Raw genomic sequence first — 23103 nt, forward strand, 5'->3', positions numbered from 1 at the left:
CCAATGACGGCAGACCTAGCGGACCGCTTAGTGCGCTTAGGACAATCAGAAATAGCATGAGTGGAATCACCACAGTAGAAACACAGACCATTCAGACGTCTGTATTCCTGCCGTTCAACTCTAGTCATAGTCCTATCGCACTGCATATGCTCAGGTTTAACCTCAGGCAGTACCGCCAAATGGTGCACAGATTTACGCTCGCGCAAGCGTCGACCGATCTGAATGGCCAAAGACAAAGACTCATTCAAACCAGCAGGCATAGGAAATCCCACCATGACATCCTTAAGAGCCTCAGAGAGACCCTTTCTGAACAAAGCTGCCAGCACAGATTCATTCCACTGAGTGAGTACTGACCATTTCCTAAATTTCTGACAATATACTTCTATATCATCCTGACCCTGGCACAAAGCCAGCAAATTTTTCTCAGCCTGATTCACTGAATTAGGCTCATCGTACAGCAATCCGAGCGCCAGGAAAAACGCATCGACACTACTCAATGCAGGGTCTCCTGGCGCAAGAGAAAATGCCCAGTCTTGAGGGTCGCCGCGCAAAAAAGAAATAATAATCAAAACCTGTTGAATAGGATTACCAGAAGAATGAGGTTTCAAGGCCAGAAATAGCTTACAATTATTTTTGAAACTTAGAAACTTAGTTCTATCTCCAAAAAACAAATCAGGAATAGGAATTCTTGGTTCTAACATAGATTTCTGATCAATAGTATCTTGAATTTTTTGTACATTTATAACGAGATTATCCATTGAAGAGCACAGACCCTGAATATCCATGTCCACACCTGTGTCCAGAATCACCCAAATGTCTAGGGGAAAAAAAAAAAAGTGAACACAGAGCAGAAAAAAAAAAAATGATGTCAGAACTTTTTCTTTCCCTCTATTGAGAATCATTAGTTTGGCTCCTTGTACTGTTATGTTTGCTAATGACAGGTGTTATGAAGGCAATCCAGAAACACAGTGTGCTTAGCGATCAGAGCGCACACAGTGATCTGACAAATACCCAAAAATACAAGAACGAGCTCTGAGACGTGGAAACTCTGTAGACTGCAAACCTGATCCTATCCTAAACACAACTAAAAGCGGCTGTGGATTGCGCCTAACAACTACCTAGGCAACTCGGCACAGCCTAAGAAACTAGCTAGCCTGAAGATAGAAAAATAGGCCTGACTTGCCCCAGAGAAATTCCCCAAAGGAAAAGGCAGCCCCCCACATATAATGACTGTGAGTAAGATGAAAAGACAAAACGTAGGGATGAAATAGATTCAGCAAAGTGGGGCCCGATATTCTAGGACAGAGCGAGGACAGTAAAGCGAACTTTGCAGTCTACAAAAAACCCTAAAGCAAAACCACGCAAAGGGGGCAAAAAAAAGCCACCGTGCCGAACTAACGGCACGGCGGTACACCCTTTGCGTCTCAGAGCTTCCAGCAAAACAAAAGACAAGCTGGACAGAAAAAAAGCAACAAAAAAGCAAAAAGCACTTAGCTATACAGAGCAGCAGGTCACAGGAACAATCAGGAGAAGCTCAGATCCAACACTGAAACATTGACAAGGAGCAAGGATAGCAGCATCAGGCGGAGTTAAGTAATGAAGCAGTTAACGAGCTCACCAGAACACCTGAGGGAGGAAGCTCAGAAGCTGCAGTTCCACTTGTGACCACAGGAGTGAATTCAGCCACAGAATTCACAACAGGACCCCTTCTTTGATATCACCTTCACAATTCTTGCATCCATTGAACTTGTGAGTTTTTGGAGAGTTTCTGCTTGTATTTCTTTGCATGAAGTCAGAATAGCCTCCCAGAGCTGCTGTTTTGATGTGAACTGCCTCCCACCCTCATAGATCTTGTGCTGGATGATACTCCAAAGGTTCTCTATAGGGTTGAGGTCAGGGGAAGATGGTGGCCACACCATGAGTTTATCTCCTTTTATGCCAATAGCAGCCAATGACTCAGAGGTATTCTTTGCAGCATGAGATGGTACATTGTCATGCATGATGATGATTTTGCTCCTGAAGGCACATTTCTGATTTTTATACCATGGAGGAAAATTGTCAGTCAGAAACTCTATGTACTTTGCAGATGTCATTTTCATTTATTCAGTAACTTTAAAGGGCCCTACCATCTGTTTCCTCATGATTCCGGCCCAAAACATGACTCATCCACCTCTTTGCTGACGTCGCAGCCTTGTTGGGACATGGTGGCCATCCACCAATCATCCACTACTCCATCCATCTGGACCATCCAGGGTTGCTCGACACTCATCAGTAAACAAGACTGTTTGAAAATTAGTCTTCATATATGTCTGGGCCCACTGCAACCGTTTCTGCTTATGAACACTGTTTGGGGGTGGCCGAATAGTAAGTTCATGAACCAAAGCAAGCCTTTAAAGTATCCTACACCTTGAGGTTCGAGGGACTCCAGAGGCACCAGCAGCTTCAAATATCTATTTGCTGGTTTGTAATGGCTTTTTAGCAGCTGCTCTCTTAATCCGATGAACTTGCCTGGCAGAAACCTTCCTCATTATGCCTTTATCAGCACAAACACGTCTGTGCTCAGAATCAGACACAAATCTCTTAACAGTGCGATGATCACGCTTAAGTTTTCGGGAAATATCTAATGTTTTCATCCCTTGACCAAGGCATTGCACAATTTGATGCTTTTCGGCAGCAGAGAGATCCTTTTTATTTCCCATGTTACTTGAAACCTGTGGTCTGCTTAATAATGTGGAACATAATTTTTAAGTAGTTTTCCTTTAATTAGATTCACCTGGAAAACTAATTATCACACGTGTTTAAGGTTTATTTCAGTGATCCATTGAGCCCTGAGACACAATACCATCCATGAGATTATTTGAAAAGCAAAACAATTACATCTTTATGACACTTAAATCCAATTTGCATAATAATTTGGGACACGGTGTATTTTGCATACAGTTAGCTTCATTACTCACACATGTTTCGTCTACCATAGAATAACATGTATTTTCATTTAGGTTGATCCAACATCTTATTATGAATCCTGTATGAGAGAAGCATGTGTAGGTGACATGGAAGGAAAATACCTTGGGTTCTGTACATCTGTTTCCAACTATGCTCATGCCTGTATTGCTGTAGGAGTATGTACTAACTGGCGTAACCCAGATCTTTGTCGTAAGTACCAAATCTAAGTTATGAAATTGTAATGGAATCTGTTTACACTGCCTGCAGAATTATTAGGCAAGTTGTATTTTAGAGGATTATTTTTATTATTGATCAACAACTATGTTCTCAAACAACTCAAAAGACTCATAAATATGAAAGCTTAATATTTTTGGAAGTTGGAGTGGGTTTTTTTTTATTTGGCTATCTTAGGAGGTTATCTGTTTGTGCAGGTAACTATTACCATGCAGAATTATTAGGCAACTTAATAAAAACCAAATATAATCCCATTTCATTTGTTTATTTTCACCAGGTAAACCAATATAACTGCACAAAATTTCTGACATTCAAAAACAAAACAAAAAAAAAATTAGTGACCAATATAGCCACCTTTCTTTATGATGATACTCAACATCCTTCCATCCATAGATTCTGTCAGTTGCTTGATCTGTTTACGATCAACATTGCATGCAGCAGCCACCAAAGCCTCCCAGACACTGTTCCGAGAGGTGGACTGTTTTCCCTCCCTGTAGATCTCACATTTTATGAGGGACCACAGGTTCTCTATGGGGCTCAGATCAGGTGAACAAGGGGGCCATGTCATTATTTTTTCTTCTTTGAGACCTCTACTGGCCAGCCACGCTGTGGAGTAGTTGGAGGCATGTGATGGAGCATTGTCCTGCATGAAAATCATGCTTTTCTTGAACCATACCATCTTCTTCCTGTACCACTGCTTGAAGAAGTTGTATTCCAGAAACTGGCAGTAGGTCTGGGAGTGCTTCACTCCATCCTCAACCCAAAAAGGTCCCACAAGTTCATCTTTGATGATACCAGACCATACCAGTACCCCACCTCCACCTTGCTGGCGTCTGAGTCAGAGTGGAGCTCTCTGCCCTTTACTGATCCAGCCTCTGGCCAATCCATCTGGCCCATCAAGTGTCACTCTCATTTCATCAGTCCATAAAACCTTTGAAAAGTCAGTCTTAAGATATTTCTTGGCCCAGTCTTGACGTTTTATCATATGTTTCTTGTGCAAAGGTGGTTGTTTTTCAGCCTTCCTTACCTTGGCCAAGTCCCTGAGTATCGCACACCTTGGCAAAACTGGTGGCAAATGGCATCTTGGCAGCTTCACGCTTGATTTTCCTCAATTCATGAGCAGTTATTTTGCGCCTTTTTTGCCCAACACGCTTCTTGTGACCCTGTTGGCTATTTGCCATGAATCGCTTGATTGTTCGGTGATCACGCTTCAAAAGTTTAGCAATTTCAACACTGCTGCATCCCTCTGCAAGACATCTCACAATTTTGGACTTTTCAGATCCCGTCAAATCTCTCTTCTGACCCATTTTGCCAAAGTAAAGGAAGTTGCCTAATAAATAAGCACACCTTATATAGGGTTTTGATGTCATTAGACAACACCCCTCCTCATTACAGAGATGCAAATCACCTGATATACTTAATTGGTAGTTGGCTCTCAAGCCTGAACAGCTTGGAGTAGGACAACATGTATAAAAAGTATCATGTGATCCAAAAAACAACTTGCCTAATAATTCTGCACGCAGAGTAAGATATAGAATTTCTCATATAATTTAAATGAGGTGTGTTGCAGAAAACACTACTGTGATTTTTGCTCATACTTATCTATTTGCGCCAATATGATCATGTACTTTACTGTTCGTATTTTGATTGAAGAATATTGGACCCACAATCTTCATATCCATATTTGCATTCTAAGCACAAATATTTGGCTAATGAAATGGTGTAGCTTGTGTGAATTTTCACAGTACCTATTATGCAAATTCACAAACCAAGCTATTTGGGACCATGTTTCAATAGATATAATGTATTTCGAATAGTCAATCAATGATCATGTCTAGTGACCAATTCAATTATGCCAGATGCTTTTGTTCATCCCTATAATTTGAATCTTGCACTATTGACAGTTAATATGGTTGTAAGTAAAACAATTTCAGTACTCATTCATATGTTGTACTGCCAATGTTTGCCTGCTAGGCTAATTTCTATATTGATTTTTTCTTGCTTCTCATAATCCCCCTCTGGATGTCTGCCACAACAATGGGTGTCCAAACACATGGTTGTATAGTCTTGTTTGCAGCATTGACCATCAATTCTGTGTTATGCCACTTTTACACCAAACCAAGTGTACAGCTTTTTTCTGTATAAATAAAAAAGGAAGGTCTGGAAATTGACCAGGAAAACAGTCCTCTGTTTCTTTGAATAAGCCTGTATGTACAATAGTGTTCTGTTATTACCTGGTGGTCAGGACAATAATGGACCTGGTGGTTAAGAGCACACGGAATGACCTGATAGTTACTGATAATAAAGGACGAGCTCTGGGACGTGGGAACTCTGCTGACCGCAATCCCTAATCCTATCAAACACACTAGAAATAGCCGTGGATTGCGCCTAACGCTCCCTATGCAGCTCGGCACAGCCTAAGGAACTAGCTAGCCCTGAAGAAAGAAAAATAAAGCCTACCTTGCCTCAGAGAAATTCCCCAAAGGAAAAGGCAGGCCCCCACATATAATGACTGTGAGTAAAGATGAAAATACAAACACAGAGATGAAATAGATTAAGCAAAGTGAGGCCCGACTTACTGAACAGACTGAGGATAGGAAAGGTAGCTTTGCGGTCAGCACAAAAACCTTCAAAAAGACCACGCAGAGGGCGCAAAAAGACCCTCCGCACCGACTCACGGTGCGGAGGCGCTCCCTCTGCGTCCCAGAGCTTCCAGCAAGCAAGACAACAATCAAAATAGCAAGCTGGACAGAAAAATAGCAAACCAGAGAAAAACAAGCAGTCACTTAGCTTCTGCTGGGAAGACAGGTCACAAGAACGATCCAGGAGTGAACTAGACCAATACTGGAACATTGACAGGTGGCATGGAGCAAAGATCTAAGTGGAGTTAAATAGAGCAGCCTGCTAACGAATTAACCTCGTCACCTGTGGAAGGAAACTCAGAAACACCCACCAGAGGAAGTCCATGGACAGAACCAGCCGAAGTACCATTCATGACCACAGGAGGGAGCCCAACAACAGAATTCACAACAGTGTTCATCATTGCGAAGAATATCAGGCTGTTGCACATTACGCACAGGTCTGTCATCAAAAGCCAGATTGAAAATTGATGAATGCAAAGGGTTTTTTTTAACTGGCCTTAGTACCATTACGGCACACAGAAATCAATGGGATCAGTTTTTACATATTGGCTTTAGGACCAGTACAACACGCCAAAATCTATGGGATCAGTTCTTGCATCACTTTCACGCTGATGTTTTTCTATGATGTTGGAGGGAAAAGAAATGGATGGCTAGAGGTATAGCTGGAAGGCCATAAAAGTGCTAGAGCAATTCAATAATATTGTTGTTTTTGCTTTAACCCCTTCATGACCCAGCCTATTTTGACCTTAAAGACCTTGTCGTTTTTTGCAATTCTGACCAGTGTTCCTTTATGAGGTAATAACTCAGGAACGCTTCAACGGATCCTAGCGGTTCTGAGATTGTTTTTTCGTGACATATTGGGCTTCATGTTAGTGGTAAATTTAGGTCAATAAATTCAGCGTTTATTTGTGATAAAAACGGAAATTTGGCGAAAATTTTGAAAATTTCGCAATTTTCACATTTTGAATTTTTATTCTGTTAAACCAGAGAGATATGTGACACAAAATAGTTAATAAATAACATTTCCCACATGAATACTTTACATCAGCACAATTTTGGAAACAAAATTTTTTTTTGTTAGGAAGTTATAAGGGTTAAAATTTCACCAGCGATTTGTCATTTTTACAACGAAATTTACAAAACCATTTTTTTTAGGGACCACCTCACATTTGAAGTCAGTTTGAGGGGTCTATATGGCTGAAAATACCCAAAAGTGACACCATTCTAAAAACTGCACCCCTCAAGGTACTCAAAACCACATTCAAGAAGTTTATTAACCCTTCAGGTGCTTCACAGCAGCAGAAGAATTTGTCCTGAGTACGCTGATACCTCATATGTGGGGGTAAACCACTGTTTGGGCGCACGGCAGGGCTTGGAAGGGAAGGAGCGCCATTTGACTTTTTGAATCAAAAATTGGCTCCACTCTTTAGCGGACACCATGTCACGTTTGGAGAGCCCCCGTGTGCCTAAAAATTGGAGCTCCCCCACAAGTGACCCCATTTTGGAAACTAGACGCCCCAAGGAACTTATCTAGATGCATAGTGAGCACTTTGAACCCCCAGGTGCTTCACAAATTGATCCGTAAAAATGAAAAAGTACTTTTTTTTCACAAAAAAATTCTTTTAGCCTCAATTTTTTCATTTTCACATGGGCAACAGGATAAAATGGATCCTAAAATGTGTTGGGCAATTTCTCCTGAGTACACCAATACCTCACATGTGGGGGTAAACCACTGTTTGGGCACATGGTAAGGCTCGGAAGGGAAGGAGCGCCATTTGACTTTTTGAATGAAAAATTATTTCCATCGTTAGCGGACACCATGTCGCGTTTGGATAGCTCCTGTGTGCCTAAACATTGGCGCTCCCCCACAAGTGACCCCATTTTGGAAACTAGACCCCCCAAGGAACTTATCTAGATGCATATTGAGCACTTTAAACCCTCAGGTGCCTCACAAATTGATCTGTAAAAATGAAAAAGTACTTTTTTTTCACAAAAAAATTATTTTCGCCTCAATTTTTTCATTTTCACATGGGCAGTAGGATAAAATGGACCATAAAATTTGTTGGGCAATTTCTCCCGAGTACGTCGATACCTCATATGTGGGGGTAAACCACTGTTTGGGCACTCGGCAGGGCTCGGAAGGGAAGGCGCGCCATTTGACTTTTTGAATGGAAAATTAGCTCCAATTGTTAGCGGACACCATGTCGCGTTTGGAGAGCCCCTGTGTGCCTAAACATTGGAGCTCCCCCACAAGTGACCCCATTTTGGAAACTAGACCCCCCAAGGAACTTATCTAGATGCATATTGAGCACTTTAAACCCCCAGGTGCTTCACAGAAGTTTATAACGCAGAGCCATGAAAATAAAAAATAATTTTTCTTTCCTCAAAAATGATTTTTTAGCCTGGAATTTCCTATTTTGCCAAGGATAATAGGAGAAATTGGACCCCAAATATTGTTGTCCAGTTTGTCCTGAGTACGCTGATACCCCATATGTGAGGGTAAACCACTGTTTGGGCGCACGGCAGGGCTCGGAAGGGATGGCACGCCATTTGGCTTTTTAAATGGAAAATTAGCTCCAATCATTAGCGGACACCATGTCACGTTTGGAGAGCCCCTGTGTGCCTAAACATTGGAGATCCCCCAGAAATGACACCATTTTGGAAACTAGACCCCCAAAGGAACTAATCTAGATGTGTGGTGAGGACTTTGAACCCCCAAGTGCTTCACAGAAGTTTATAACGCAGAGCCATGAAAAAAAAAAAAAATTATTTTCTCAAAAATGATTTTTAGCCTGCAATTTTTTATTTTCCCAAGGGTAACAGGAGAAATTTGACCCCAAAAGTTGTTGTCCAGTTTCTCCTGAGTACGCTGATACCCCATATGTGGGGGTAAATCACTGTTTGGGCACATGCCGGGGCTCGGAAGTGAAGTAGTGACGTTTTGAAATGCAGACTTTGATGGAATGCTCTGTGGGCGTCACGTTGCGTTTGCAGAGCCCCTGATGTGGCTTAACAGTAGAAACCCCCCACAAGTGACCCCATTTTGGAAACTAGACCCCGAAAGGAACTTATCTAGATGTGTGGTGAGCACTTTGAACCCCCAAGTGCTTCATAGAAGTTTATAATGCAGAGCCGTGAAAATAATAAATACGTTTTCTTTCCTCAAAAATAATTATTTAGCCCAGAATTTTTTATTTTCCCAAGGGTTACAGGAGAAATTGGACCCCAAAAGTTGTTGTCCAGTTTCTCCTGAGTACGCTGATACCCCATGAGTGGGGGTAAACCACTGTTTGGGCACACGTCGGGGCTCAGAAGGGAAGTAGTGACTTTTGAAATGCAGACTTTGATGGAATGGTCTGCGGGTGTCACGTTGCGTTTGCAGAGCCCCTGGTGTGCCTAAACAGTAGAAACCCCCACAAGTGACCCCATTTTAGAAACTAGACCCCCCAAGGAACTTATCTAGATATGTGGTGAGCACTTTGAACCCCCAAGTGCTTCACAGACGTTTACAACGCAGAGCCGTGAAAATAAAAAATCATTTTTCTTTCCTCAAAAATTATGTTTTAGCAAGCATTTTTTTAGATTCACAAGGGTAACAGGAGAAATTGGACCCCAATAATTGTTGCGCAGTTTGTCCTGAGTATGCTGGTACCCCATATGTGGGGGTAAACCACTGTTTGGGCACACGTCAGGGCTCGGAAGTGAGGGAGCACCATTTGACTTTTTGAATACGAGATTGGCTGGAATCAATGGTGGCGCCATGTTGCGTTTGGAGACCCCTGATGTGCCTGATGTGCCTAAACAGTGGTAACCCCTCAATTCTAACTCCAACACTAACCCCCCCACACCTCTAACCCTAATCCCAACTGTAGCCATAACCCTAATCACAACCCTAACCACAACCCTAATTCCAACCCTATCCCTAAGGCTATGTGCCCACGTTGCGGATTCGTGTGAGCTATTTCCGCACCATTTTTGAAAAATCCGCGGGTAAAAGGCACTGCGTTTTACCTGCGGATTTTCCGCGGATTTCCAGTGTTTTTTGTGCGGATTTCACCTGCGGATTCCTATTGAGGAACAGGTGTAAAACGCTGCGGAATCCGCACAAAGAATTGACATGCTGCGGAAAATACAACGCAGCGTTTCCGCGCGGTATTTTCCGCACCATGGGCACAGCGGATTTGGTTTTTCATATGTTTACATGGTACTGTAAACCTGATGGAACACTGCTGCGAATCCGCAGCGGCCAATCCGCAGCCAAATCCGCACAGTGTGCACATAGCCTAATTCTAAAGGTATGTGCACACGCTGCGGAAAACGCTGCGGATCCGCAGCAGTTTCCCATGAGTTTATAGTTCAATGTAAACCTACGGGAAACAAAAATCGCTGTACACATGCTGCGGAAAAACTGCACGGAAACGCAGCGGTTTACATTCCGCAGCATGTCACTTCTTTGTGCGGATTCCGCAGCGGTTTTACAACTGCTCCAATAGAAAATCGCAGTTGTAAAACCGCAGTGAAATGCGCAGAAAAAAACGCGGTAAATCCGCCATAAATCCGCAGCGGTTTAGCACTGCGGATTTATCAAATCCGCAGCGGAAAAATCCGCAGAGGAACAGAATACGTGTGCACATACCGAAACCCTAACCCTAGCCCTAACCCTACCCCTAACCCTACCCCTAACCCTAACCCTAACCCTAGCCCTAACCCTACCCCTAACCCTAACCCTACCCCTAACCCTACCCCTAACCCTACCCCTACCCCTAACCCTAACCCTACCCCTAACCCTACCCCTAACCCTACCCCTAACCCTATTCTAACATTAGTGGAAAAAAAAAATTTCTTTATTTTGTTATTGTCCCTACCTATGGGGGTGACAGGGGGGGGGGTCATTTATTATTTTTTTTATTTTGATCACTGAGATATAATCTATCTCAGTGATCAAAATGCACTTTGGAACGAATCTGCCGGCCGGCAGATTCGGCGGGCGCACTGCGCATGCGCCCGCCATTTTGGAAGATGGCGGCGCCCAGGGAGAAGACGGACGGGACCCCGGCTGGTTCGGTAAGTATGATGGGGTGGGGGGGGACCACGGTGGGGGGGATCGGAGCACGGGGGGGGAATCGGAGCGCGGGAGGGGTGGAACGGAGCACGGGGGATTGTAATATTTCACCCGTTATAATAGGTGAAATATTACAAATCGCTCTGATTGGCAGTTTCACTTTCAACAGCCAATCAGAGCGATCGTAGCCACGAGGGGGTGAAGGGCTAAACTACCACTCCCCCTGTCCCTGCAGATCGGGTGAAATGGGAGTTAACCCTTTCACCCGGCCTGCAGGGACGCGATCTTTCCATGACGCCACATAGGCGTCATGGGTCGGATTGGCACCGACTTTCATGACGCCTACGTGGCGTCAAAGGTCGGGAAGGGGTTAAAAAAAACAACATTTCTATTTATGAGCCTGTTTTCTCTTTGTATGTTTATGCTATGCGGCGCCCCTGGTCATCGCAGTGGTATTGCTTTCCTCTCGGGGAGAGTGATGCTACGTTTGGAAGCAAAGAAGGATAACTGCATCCATGTATCACAAACATGCAACACATTTCACACTCCAGACCACCAGGGGGAGCTTCTGCTCCTATTTATTAGGTCACTCCCCATAAATATATATAAATGGTGGTCTGTAGGGAAAGTCAGTTCAGTTCCTGTCAGAAAGACAGAGGGAAAGGAAGCAGAGGAGCCGTGTAGCCTGAAGTGCTGCAGCTCCTGGGAAGACATATTCAGAAAGCCGAAGATATTGCAGTGAGCGTGAAGGAAGTTAAAGCAAAGAAGAGGATACCAGAAGGGGACCAGCCCTACACAGGCTGCCTCCTTCTGAGGCGAAGAATCCCGGTAGCCGGCACACCGAGGGAGTAAGGACCTTTATGCTTTACTTCAGAGACCGGCAGGACAGCTAATTGCAGGTTACCTGTCCGCACCTACACCCAGGAAGCCCCTCAGAGGCCGGGGTGTGCTAGAGTCACTATAAACAGCCTCAAGCCACCAGTCATACGGGTATTGTCCTATCCGACTATGTGGGACAGAGAGAGAGAGACACCACATCTGTGAGACCCTTATGTGAAGCCATAGGCAGTAAGGGACTGCACCACTACAGAGCAAGGGAAGGCTACTGATTTCCACCTGGACAAGGGGACTCTGGACTTGCCTCCAAACCTGCCGGACTCTGCCTGCCCTATGATCTGGTGCCCTGGACTGTGGCTGCTGAAGTCTTCAGTAAAGGTAAAGAGACTGCAATCTTATGTCCTCGTTCTTCTCTGCGCCTCTCACCATCCACTATCTACTCACCGGGAAGCCCTGGGGACATACTTCACCTGTGGGAAGGTATACCATCTAGCTGCCATAACATCACCCCAGCGGACCCCTTAAAGCAGCATCGGTCACCCTGACTGAATACCACAGGTGGCGTCACGAACACAAACTTTATCCCTTTAAAAACCTTTCCCTTTTACATGGACGTCCCAGGGCCACGGACCGGGTCAGTCACCGTGACATCCCCCTGTGAACCAAAGGACCTGGTACCGAGTACCCCACGGCCCCATGGGGGCGATCCAACTACATAGGTATAAAATATGACTTTATTTGCTACTAGGGATACATTTCCACAATAAGTACTAGATGCATTTTTGATGTTGACAGTTTTCTACATCTACATGCTAAATTAAGTTGCATGCATTTTTTCATTGTGTTTTTTAGTATGTCTCTTTACATCTGTTTTTCTAACTTTTTTGGTGCTGCAATTTTTGTCTCTATTTGGTATGCCATGGTTTAAATAAAGTTGCTTTGTTTTGATACTTCCTGGTATTTCATCAAACTTTATTGAAACAGTCATGTGTGGACGCAAATGTGTTTTTTTACACTCGGATTTTCCGCATCTAATGCAATTCTATGGGAAAAATCTGCACTTAAGACTCAGTGTACGAGCAAGACATTATGCGAATTTCAGAAACACACTGTAGTTTCGTTTCCACTGAGTAAAACAAAAGGTACAGTGGGTACGAGATTTCTATAAATCTAACTCACTTTGCTTGAATTGTGAGATGCTGTGTTTTTTGCGCTGCAAAAGTATGAAAAAGGCAATGTCAAAAACTCACCAAAAACTCATTGAGGGAACTTATCCTAATATGACAGAAAACTGAAATAATCAATTCATTTTTATATATGAAAATTGCAAAAATTGAGCTCAAAGTTGAAAGGTGCTGGCCTATTTAAACCACCATACACTTTTTAAATGTGACCCACCTAACAGCATTAAAATAATTTAGCCATATAGTATTGTAATAAAATCATACACTAATGCAAAAATAATTAATTTCCGGAGTATACAGTCAAGGTCATCCCTGTCCAGGGAGATTAGCTAGAGTGCCATGGGTTTTAAACTTTTTGATTATATTGCACACTGTGGATAAAGGAACATCAAAATCTCTGGAGATGGACTTGTAACCTTGAGACTGTTTATATTTGTTTACAATTTTGGTTCTCAAGTCATCAGACAGTTCTCTTCTCCACTTTCTGTTCTCCATGCTTAGTTGGCATGAGCAGACCCAAATTGCAAAGATTGAGTCAACTCCTCCCATTTTTGTCATCTTGCTAAAAGTGAGTTTGGATGAGCCTCACAAAAAAAATTGTTCACCCAATTAATAGACTAGCTTCTAACAATGCAACAATGGTGATGAAATAATAGTCACAATTTTTCCATAAGCCTACAGGAAAGGTGTCATAAGTAATTACAACCTCCTCCGGATCTTGAAAATTAGAGCAAATTAGTACATTTACGCATCATATTTGTTTTCAGCACTGGGTGTAAAATGGTGAAATCAAAGCCTGCACACCTAGTATTTTAGACTAGCCTTTCTGGCATTGTTACAATATATATACAGCTCTGGCAAAAATTAAGAGACTACTGCAAAATGTTCAGTTAGTCTGATTTTTTCTCTTTATAGGTATATTTTTGAGTAAACTGTAAATTGTTCTTTTATTCTATAAACTTCTAACAACATGTTAACATTGGTATTACATTTTCTCCTAATTAGAGTAAACAGTATCAGGAAATTGTTAATATTATTAAAAAATATATACCAATGTTAAATCAAGACATTAAACTCAGAGAAATTCTAAAAAATTATATACGTTTTGTGGCTAAACGAGCACCCACTTTGGGATCTATTTTATCTCCTAGTTTATTTTCTAGTCAAATAGATAATACATTTAACAAAAATAATAAAACATGGTTAGACTCTATTGGGTTCTTCAAATGTGGGACGAACCGCTGTATAACATGTGAACAATACATGCGGTTAAAACAAAAGAATTTCGCTCTATGCATAATTCATCTACTCATAAAATTAGAGATTATACTAATTGCAACACCGCTCATGTTGTATATGTTATTAAATGCATCAAATGCGAACTACAATATACGGAATGTACAACCTGTCCTTTGAAAACTTGCATTTGTCGACATCTCTCAGACGCTACGAATACTGCAGCTGTGGGAATCTCAGCAGCATCGAAACATATCGAACACGAGAGCAATACATTTTATTTTAAATTCTATGGCATAGAAATAGTCTATAAACCCCATATAGGAGAAAACCATAAAAAAATTATTAAACAGAGAATCTTATTGGATTTATATTTTGGACACTCATACTCCACATGGTTTAAATGCGAGACATGATTTAATCACTCAATATTAATTGTCTTTGCTACTAGGAATATGTTTGAGTCTCTCTCTATATATATTTTATATTCTAAAAATGTAAATGTTGATTTTAAATGTGTGTTTTTTGTATTATTGTGTCCACACTATCTGAGCAGGTAAAGTTAATTATATGTAAACTAGCTATTGAACACGTTCTATGCCCGGGTGGCGAGCATTTATATTGGTATATGGTCTCCATCCTGGTATGTGCTGCTTCCATCCTGCGCCCTAATCCTGTCATGTGGTGCTATCATTTTGTGCCCCATCCTGTCATATGCTGCTCCCATCCTGCGCCCCCATCTTGTCATGTGCTGCTCTCATCCTGCACCCCTATTCTGTCATGTGCTGCTCCTATCCTGTGCCCCATTCTGTCATGCTCTGCTCCCATCCTGTGCCCCCATCCTGTCATGTGGTGCTTCCATCCTGCACCCCCATGCTGTCATGACCTGCTCCCATCCCACGCCCCCATTCTGGTATGTGCTGCCCCCATCCTGGTATGTGCTACTTCAATTTTGCACCCCCATCCTGTCATGTGGTGCTCTCATCCTGCGCCCCCATCCTGTCATGTGGTGCTCTTATCCTGCATCCCCATCCTGTCATGTGCTCACATCCTGTCATGTGCTGCTCCCATCCTGCACCCCCATCTTGTCATGTGCTGCTCCCATCCTGCACCCCCATTCTGTTATGTGCTGCTCCCATCCTGGGCCCCCATCATGTCATGTGGTGCTCTCATCCTGCATCCCAATCCTGTCATGTGGTGCTCACATCCTGTCATGTGCTGCTCCCATCCTACACCCCAATTCTGTAATGTGCTGCTTCCATCCTGCACCCCCATTCTGTCATGTGCAGTAAAAAGTCACTGGCTTGCTGCGCTGACATATTTTCTATATATATATATATTTAGTAGAAAGTGGCTGGATTGCTCTGCTGATGTATTTTATATATAGATTCAGTATGTAAAAATGGCGCTGGAAAGCGCTACAACCCTCCTGGGCCACAATCCTCATCCCTAGATACGTAACTTATAAAATGGCACCTGAAGTGCACAATACGCATCCGCCATTTCCGACGGAGGATTCATGTCCCAGGCTCCTGCCTGAAGAGACCCCACGGCAATACCGGATAGGTACCATAAATACTTGAGTATAAGCCATCCCTAGTATAAGCCGCGACCCCTAATTTTGTCCCCCATAAACTGGCAAAACTTATTGACTTGAGTATGAGCCTAGGGTGAAAAATGCAGCAGCTACTGGTAAATTTCAAAAATAAAAATAGATACCAATAAAAGTGATATTTACTGATACATCAGTAGGTTAAATGTTTTTGAATATCCATATTGAATCAGGAGCCCCATAAGTTGCTCCATGCAAAATATGGCCCATATAATGCTCCAATAAAGTTCATGATGGGCCCCATAAGAGCTCCCTAAAGTTCATGATTGGCCCCATAAGATGCTCCATACAAAATATGCCCCATATAATGCTACATATAGTTCATGATTGGCCCCATCAGATGCTCCATACAAAATACGCTCCATATAATTCTCCATAAAGTTCATGATGGGCCCCTTAAGATGCTCCATACAAAAACATGCCCCATATAATGCTGCACAAAGGTTAATAATGGCCCCATAAGATGCTCCATATAAAAATATGCCCCATATAATGCTGCACAAAGGTTAATGACGACCGCATAAGATGCTCCATAGAATAATATGCCCCACACGCTGCTCCATAAAGGTTGATGGCCCCATAAGATGCTCCATAGCATAATATGCCCCATATAATGCTCCATAAAAGTTGATGGCCCCATAAGATGCTCCATAGCGTAATATGCCCCGTATGCTGCTCCATAAAGGTTGATGGCCCCCATAAGACCCTCCATAGCATAATATGTCCCATATGCTGCTCCATAAAGATTGAGGGCCCCATAAGATGCTCCATAGTGTAATATGCCCCATATAATGCTCCATTAAGGTTGATGGTGCATAAGATGCTCCATAGTATAATATGCCCTGTATGCTGCTCCACACAGATTGATGGCCCCCATAAGACACTCCATTGCATAATATGCCCCGTATGCTGCTCTATAAAGGTTGATGGCCCCATAAGATGCTACAAAGCACAATATGCCCCTTATGCTGCTCCATACAGGTTGATGGCCCACATAAGATGCTCCATAGCATTAAATGCCCCATATGCTGCTCCATAAAGGTTGATGGCCCCATAAGATGCTCCATAGCATAATATGCCCCATATAATGCTCCATAAAGGTTGATGGTCCCACAAGATGCTCCATAGCATAATATGCCCCATATGCTGCTCCATAAAAATGACATACTCACCTCTCACAACTGGGGGAGAGGTGCCGGGAGCCTGAGCAGGAGGGGACATGGCGCGCTATGAGGTTCAGGTGCCGGTGTCGCTGCTGGCTCAGGCCCCCAGCACTTGCGATATTCACCCGTTGCACTTCTACGCGCCGCTGTGTCTTCTGGGTCCTCTTACTGTGACTGTTCAGTTAGAGGGCGTGCACTAAACATGTCATCACGCCCTCTGACCTGAACGTCACAGCCAGAGGATGCAGAAGACACAGCACGGCGGTGGAACGGGAACAGGTGAATATAGCATGGCTCACCCTCCCCCGTCATACCCACCCTATCTGGGCATGTCCCTGCTTCTCAGTCGTCCTGATCCGGCAGCGCCTTCCAGTGCTGAGTGGTCACATGGTACTGCTCATTAAAGTAATGAATATGCGTCCATATTCATTACTTTAATTAGCAGTACCACGTGACTGCTGAACACAAGAAGAGCTGCAGGCAGCGGAGAGATTGCGGTATGCGTTCAGTGCTTACGCATACCGCGATCTCCTCGGCTGCGTCACTCTGTGGAGTCCAGACTGCACAGGCAAATCACGCTTGCACAGTCTATAAAGGCTTCGGACAGAGTGACACTCCCAGCGTTATATTATAGATAGCCACTGTTGAAATCTTTTGAGAACACTATTTAATTGTGAACAAGGCTAGACTGGGTCTAAAATTCAGCCCTGGCATTTGAAGTTACACAGGCCCACTTGTCACATGGTGACTGTATAATATCTTTGTTCACTTGTAGGCAGGGCCGGTTTTAGGCAAAGTGGGGCCCTAGGCAAAGTTTAAAATTGGGCCCCAAATGCTAACATATTGCACATCACACAAAAGCATTTCGGTTGTATTTACAAGCTCTGAGTTCAGGCCGCTAAATGAGTTTGATCGACAATACTGAAGTTGTTCAACACTTGTTTCCCGGCCTCTTTCCACCAGCTGAGGTATAATGATGGGACAGAACGATCTGATTTTTGTTCCAGCAAAAACAATCTGAATATGCAGCATATTACTTGTTTAGTAAAATACACCCCATAGTCCTCAATATATTATAATGTGCACCACAGTCCTCCATATAGTATAATACACTCCCTATAGCACTCCATATATTAAAATACACTGCTCAGTCCTCCATATAGCATAATACACTCCTCATAGTGCTCCATATAGTATAATGCACCGCCATAGTTATCCATGTAGTACAATTCACTTCCCATAGTATAATGCACCCCATAGTTCTTCATATAGTATAACGTATTCCCCTTAATCCTCAATACAGTATAATGCAGCCACCACCCTACAGAATATAATGCAGCCACCCCAGAGTATAATGCAGCCACCCAATAGAATATAATACAGCCCACCTCCCCATAAAATATAATGTAGCCCCCATAGAATATAATGCAGCCCCCCATAGTATAACACAGCCTCCCCCATAGAATATAATATACCCCCACAATAGTATATAACAGCCACATAGTATATAACATGGCCTCCCCAATAGAACATAATATACCTCCATAGTATATAGCACAACCCACGTCGCAGATAACACAGCCCATGTAGCAGTATACAGCACAGCCCACATAGTAGTATACAACACTGCCCACATAGTAAGAAACAAAACCTCAGATACAGATACCATTGCCATAGAATACAGTCCCGTCTGGAATACCCAGGACTGATGGGGTAAATACCCTGAGATACTTCTTCAAATATAAGAAACCAAAAGAAATGAAGTATAGTGACTCAAAAAGAAATTACCATATAAAATTGTATGTTTATTAGTGCAAAATCAGCAACACTAAAAAATTAATATATCGGAAACACAATATCCAGATATATAATCAGAATAATGATAACAAAATACAGAAACATTTGAATATTGAGAAATGGGTGCAATAAAAACAATAGCACAGCCCACATAGTAGTATACAGCAGAGCCCACATAGTAGTGTATAGCACAGCCCACATAGTAGTGTACAGCACTGCCCACATAGTAGTATACAGCAGAGCCCACATAGTAGTATATAGCACAGCCCACATAGTAGTATACAGCACAGCCCACATAGTAATATACAGCACAGCCCACATAGTAGTGTATAGCACAGCCCACACAGTAGTATACAGCAAAGCCCACACAGTAGGATATAGCACAGCCCACATAGTAGTATACAGCAGAGCCCACATAGTAGTGTATAGCACAGCCCACATAGTAGTATACAGCAGAGCCCACACAGTGGTATACAGCACTGACCACATAGTAGTATACAGCAGAGCCCACATAGTAGTGTATAGCACAGCCCACATAGCAGTATACATCACAGCCCACACAGTAGTATACAGCAGAGCCCACACAGTAGTATACAGCAGAGCCCACACAGTAGTATACAGCAGAGTCCACATAGTAGTATACAGCAGAGCCCACATCTCTCCTCCCCCCTAAAATGGCCCCACAGTCCAGTAAAAAAAAAAACACTCTTCACCTTCCCTCGTGCCTGCGGTGCTCTCTGCTCCTGTCTCTGTAGCTGCCACTGCACTACCTGGGACAAGGTGAGTGCGCGCGCACCCGCAGTGTCAGAGGCAGAGCGGGGAATGATGGGAGAGGGGCGTCAGGTGACGCTCTCACCTCCATCATTTCATTCAACTGTACCGGCATCATAGATGCCGGTACAGTTGAATGCGGCAGCGGCGGTGCTGGGGGGAAGGGTGAGTCGACGTGCAGCAGCCCACTACTGGCACCGGCCCTTCTGGCATTTGCCAGAACTGCCCGATGGCCAGTCCAGCCCTGATTATGAACATTCTGCCTCAAATTCAGATCACGACTAAGATTTGAAGTCGAAACGCGTTGATGGTTTCTAGGCTTTGAGCCAGTTTGTACATAATGCTGGACACCATATGTATGGATTATTTTTTACTTGTGCCTATTGAAAGTTATTTTTTATCTTCACCATTCACTGGAAACACCTGTTTTCTCTGGGCAAAATTAGTCAAGTTCAACTTTTTTAGTTTCTGAACCAACTTTGGTGTAAAACGGTGAAATCAAAGCCTGCACACCTAGTATTTTACACTAGCCTATCTGGCATTGTTACAATATATATACATCTCTGGCAAAAATTAAGAGACCACTGCAAAATGTTCAGTTTGTCTAATTTTTGTATTTATAGGTATATTTTTGAGTAAAATGTAAATTGTTCTTTTATTTTAGAAACAAGCAAGGCAAGCAATTCCAGATTCTCACTGCCCTAACAGTAAAGAATCCTCTTCTATGTTGGTGGAAAAACCTTCTCTCCTCCAGACGCAAAGAATGCCCCCTTGTGCCCGTCACCGTCCTTGGTATAAACAGATCCTCAGCGAGATATTTGTATTGTCCCCTTATATACTTATACATGGTTATTAGATCGCCCCTCAGTCGTCTTTTTTCTAGACTAAATAATCCTAATTTCGCTAATCTATCTGGGTATTGTAGTTCTCCCATGCCTTTTATTAATTTTGTTGCCCTCCTTTGTACTCTCTCTAGTTCCATTATATCCTTCCTGAGCACCGGTGCCCAAAACTGGACACAGTACTCCATGTGCGGTCTAACTAGGGATTTGTACAGAGGCAGTATAATGCTCTCATCATGTGTATCCAGACCTCTTTTAATGCACCCCATGATCCTGTTTGCCTTGGCAGGTGCTGCCTGGCACTGGCTGCTCCAGGTAAGTTTATCATTAACTAGGATCCCCAAGTCCTTCTCCCTGTCAGATTTACCCAGTGGTTTCCCATTCAGTGTGTAATGGTGATATTGATTCCTTCTTCCCATGTGTATAACCTTACATTTATCATTGTTAAACCTCATCTGCCACCTTTCAGCCCAAGTTCCAACTTATCCAGATCCATCTGTAGCAGAATACTATCTTCTCTTGTATTAACTGCTTTACATAGTTTTGTATCATCTGCAAATATCGATATTTTACTGTGTAAACCTTCTACCAGATCATTAATGAATATGTTGAAGAGAACAGGTCCCAATACTGACCCCTGCGGTACCCCACTGGTCACAGCGACCCAGTTAGAGACTATACCATTTATAACCACCCTCTGCTTTCTATCACTTAGCCAGTTACTAACCCATTTACACACATTTTCCCCCAGACCAAGCATTCTCATTTTGTGTACCAACCTCTTGTGCGGCACGGTATCAAACGCTTTGGAAAAATCGAGATATACCACGTCCAATGACTCACCGTGGTCCAGCCTATAGCTTACCTCTTCATAAAAACTGATTAGATTGGTTTGACAGGAGCGATTTCTCATAAACCCATGCTGATATGGAGTTAAACAGTTATTCTCATTGAGATAATCCAGAATAACATCCCTCAGAAACCCTTCAAATATTTTACCAACAATAGAGGTTAGACTTACTGGCCTATAATTTCCAGGTTCACTTTTAGAGCCCTTTTTGAATATTGGCACCACATTTGCTATGCGCCAGTCCTGCGGAACAGACCCTGTCGCTATAGAGTCCCTAAAAATAAGAAATAATGGTTTATCTATTACATTACTTAGTTCTCTTAGTACTCGTGGGTGTATGCCATCCGGACCCGGAGATTTATCTATTTTAATCTTATTTAGCCGGTTTCGCACCTCTTCTTGGGTTAGATTGGTGACTCTTAATATAGGGTTTTCATTGTTTCTTGGGATTTCACCTAGCATTTCATTTTCCACCGTGAATACCGTGGAGAAGAAGGTGTTTAATATGTTAGCTTTTTCCTCGTCATCTACAACCATTCTTTCCTCACTATTTTTTAAGGGGCCTACATTTTCAGTTTTTATTCTTTTACTATTCATATAGTTGAAGAACAGTTTGGGATTAGTTTTACTCTCCTTAGCAATGTGCTTCTCTGTTTCCTTTTTGGCAGCTTTAATTAGTTTTTTAGATAAAGTATTTTTCTCCCTATAGTTTTTTAGAGCTTCAATGGTGCCATCCTGCTTTAGTAGTGCAAATGCTTTCTTTTTACTGTTAATTGCCTGTCTTACTTCTTTGTTTAGCCACATTGGGTTTTTCCTATTTCTAGTCCTTTTATTCCCACAAGGTATAAACAGCTTACACTGCCTATTTAGGATGTTCTTAAACATTTCCCATTTATTATCTGTATTCTTATATCTGAGGATATTGTCCCAGTCTACCAGATTAAGGGCATCTCTAAGCTGGTCAAACTTTGCCTTCCTAAAGTTCAGTGTTTTTGTGACTCCCTGACAAGTCCCCCTAGTGAAAGACAGGTGAAACTGTACAATATTGTGGTCGCTATTTCCTAGATGCCCAACCACCTGCAGATTTGTTATTCTGTCAGGTCTATTAGATAGTATTAGGTCTAAAAGTGCTGCTCCTCTGGTTGGATTCTGCACCAATTGTGAAAGATAATTTTTCTTGGTTATTAGCAGAAACCTGTTGCCTTTATGGGTTTCACAGGTTTCTGTTTCCCAGTTAATATCCGGGTAGTTAAAGTCCCCCATAACCAGGACCTCATTATGGGTTGCAGCTTCATCTATCTGCTTTAGAAGTAGACTTTCCATGGTTTCTGTTATATTTGGGGGTTTGTAACAGACCCCAATGAGAATTTTGTTACCATTTTTCCCTCCATGAATTTCGACCCATATGGACTCGACATCCTCATTTCCTTCGCTAATATCCTCCCTTAAAGTGGACTTTAGACAAGACTTTACATAGAGACAAACCCCTCCTCCTCTCCGATTTTTACGATCCTTTCTAAACAGACTGTAACCCTGTAAGTTAACTGCCCAGTCATAGCTTTCATCTAACCATGTCTCGGTTATTCCCACTATGTCAAAGTTACCTGTAGATATTTCGGCTTCTAGTTCTTCCATCTTGTTTGTCAGGCTTCTGGCGTTTGCGAGCATGCAGTTTAGAGGATTTTGTTTTGTTCCAATCTCCTCGCTGTGGATTGTTTTAGAAATGTTCTTACCTCCCTTCTGAGTATGTTTTCCTGGGTCTTCTTTGTTCAAGTCTAATGTTTTTCTTCCCGTCCCCTCTTCTTCTAGTTTAACGCCCTCCTGATGAGTGTAGCGAGTCTTCTGGCGAATGTGTGTTTCCCAGGTTTGTTGAGGTGTAGTCCGTCTCTGGCGAGGAGTCCATCGTACCAGTAAAGTTATCTTTCCT

General features: G+C 42.7%; 1 protein-coding gene across 22 annotated transcripts in view; it reads left to right on the plus strand.

Moving 5' to 3' along the window:
- The window catches only part of LOC138676110 (mucin-19), a 769116-nt gene that overhangs the window by 411826 nt on the left and 334187 nt on the right, over positions 1-23103 (plus strand). For all 22 annotated transcript variants that reach the window (XM_069765013.1, XM_069765031.1, XM_069765021.1 and 19 more), the window contains one exon: positions 3000-3156. In XM_069765013.1, the coding sequence (XP_069621114.1) occupies positions 3000-3156 (157 nt within the window). The remainder of the gene's footprint in view (positions 1-2999; positions 3157-23103) is intronic.

This window comes from Ranitomeya imitator, chromosome 4 (genome assembly GCF_032444005.1).
Source record: "Ranitomeya imitator isolate aRanImi1 chromosome 4, aRanImi1.pri, whole genome shotgun sequence".
Lineage (NCBI taxonomy): Eukaryota > Metazoa > Chordata > Amphibia > Anura > Dendrobatidae > Ranitomeya > Ranitomeya imitator.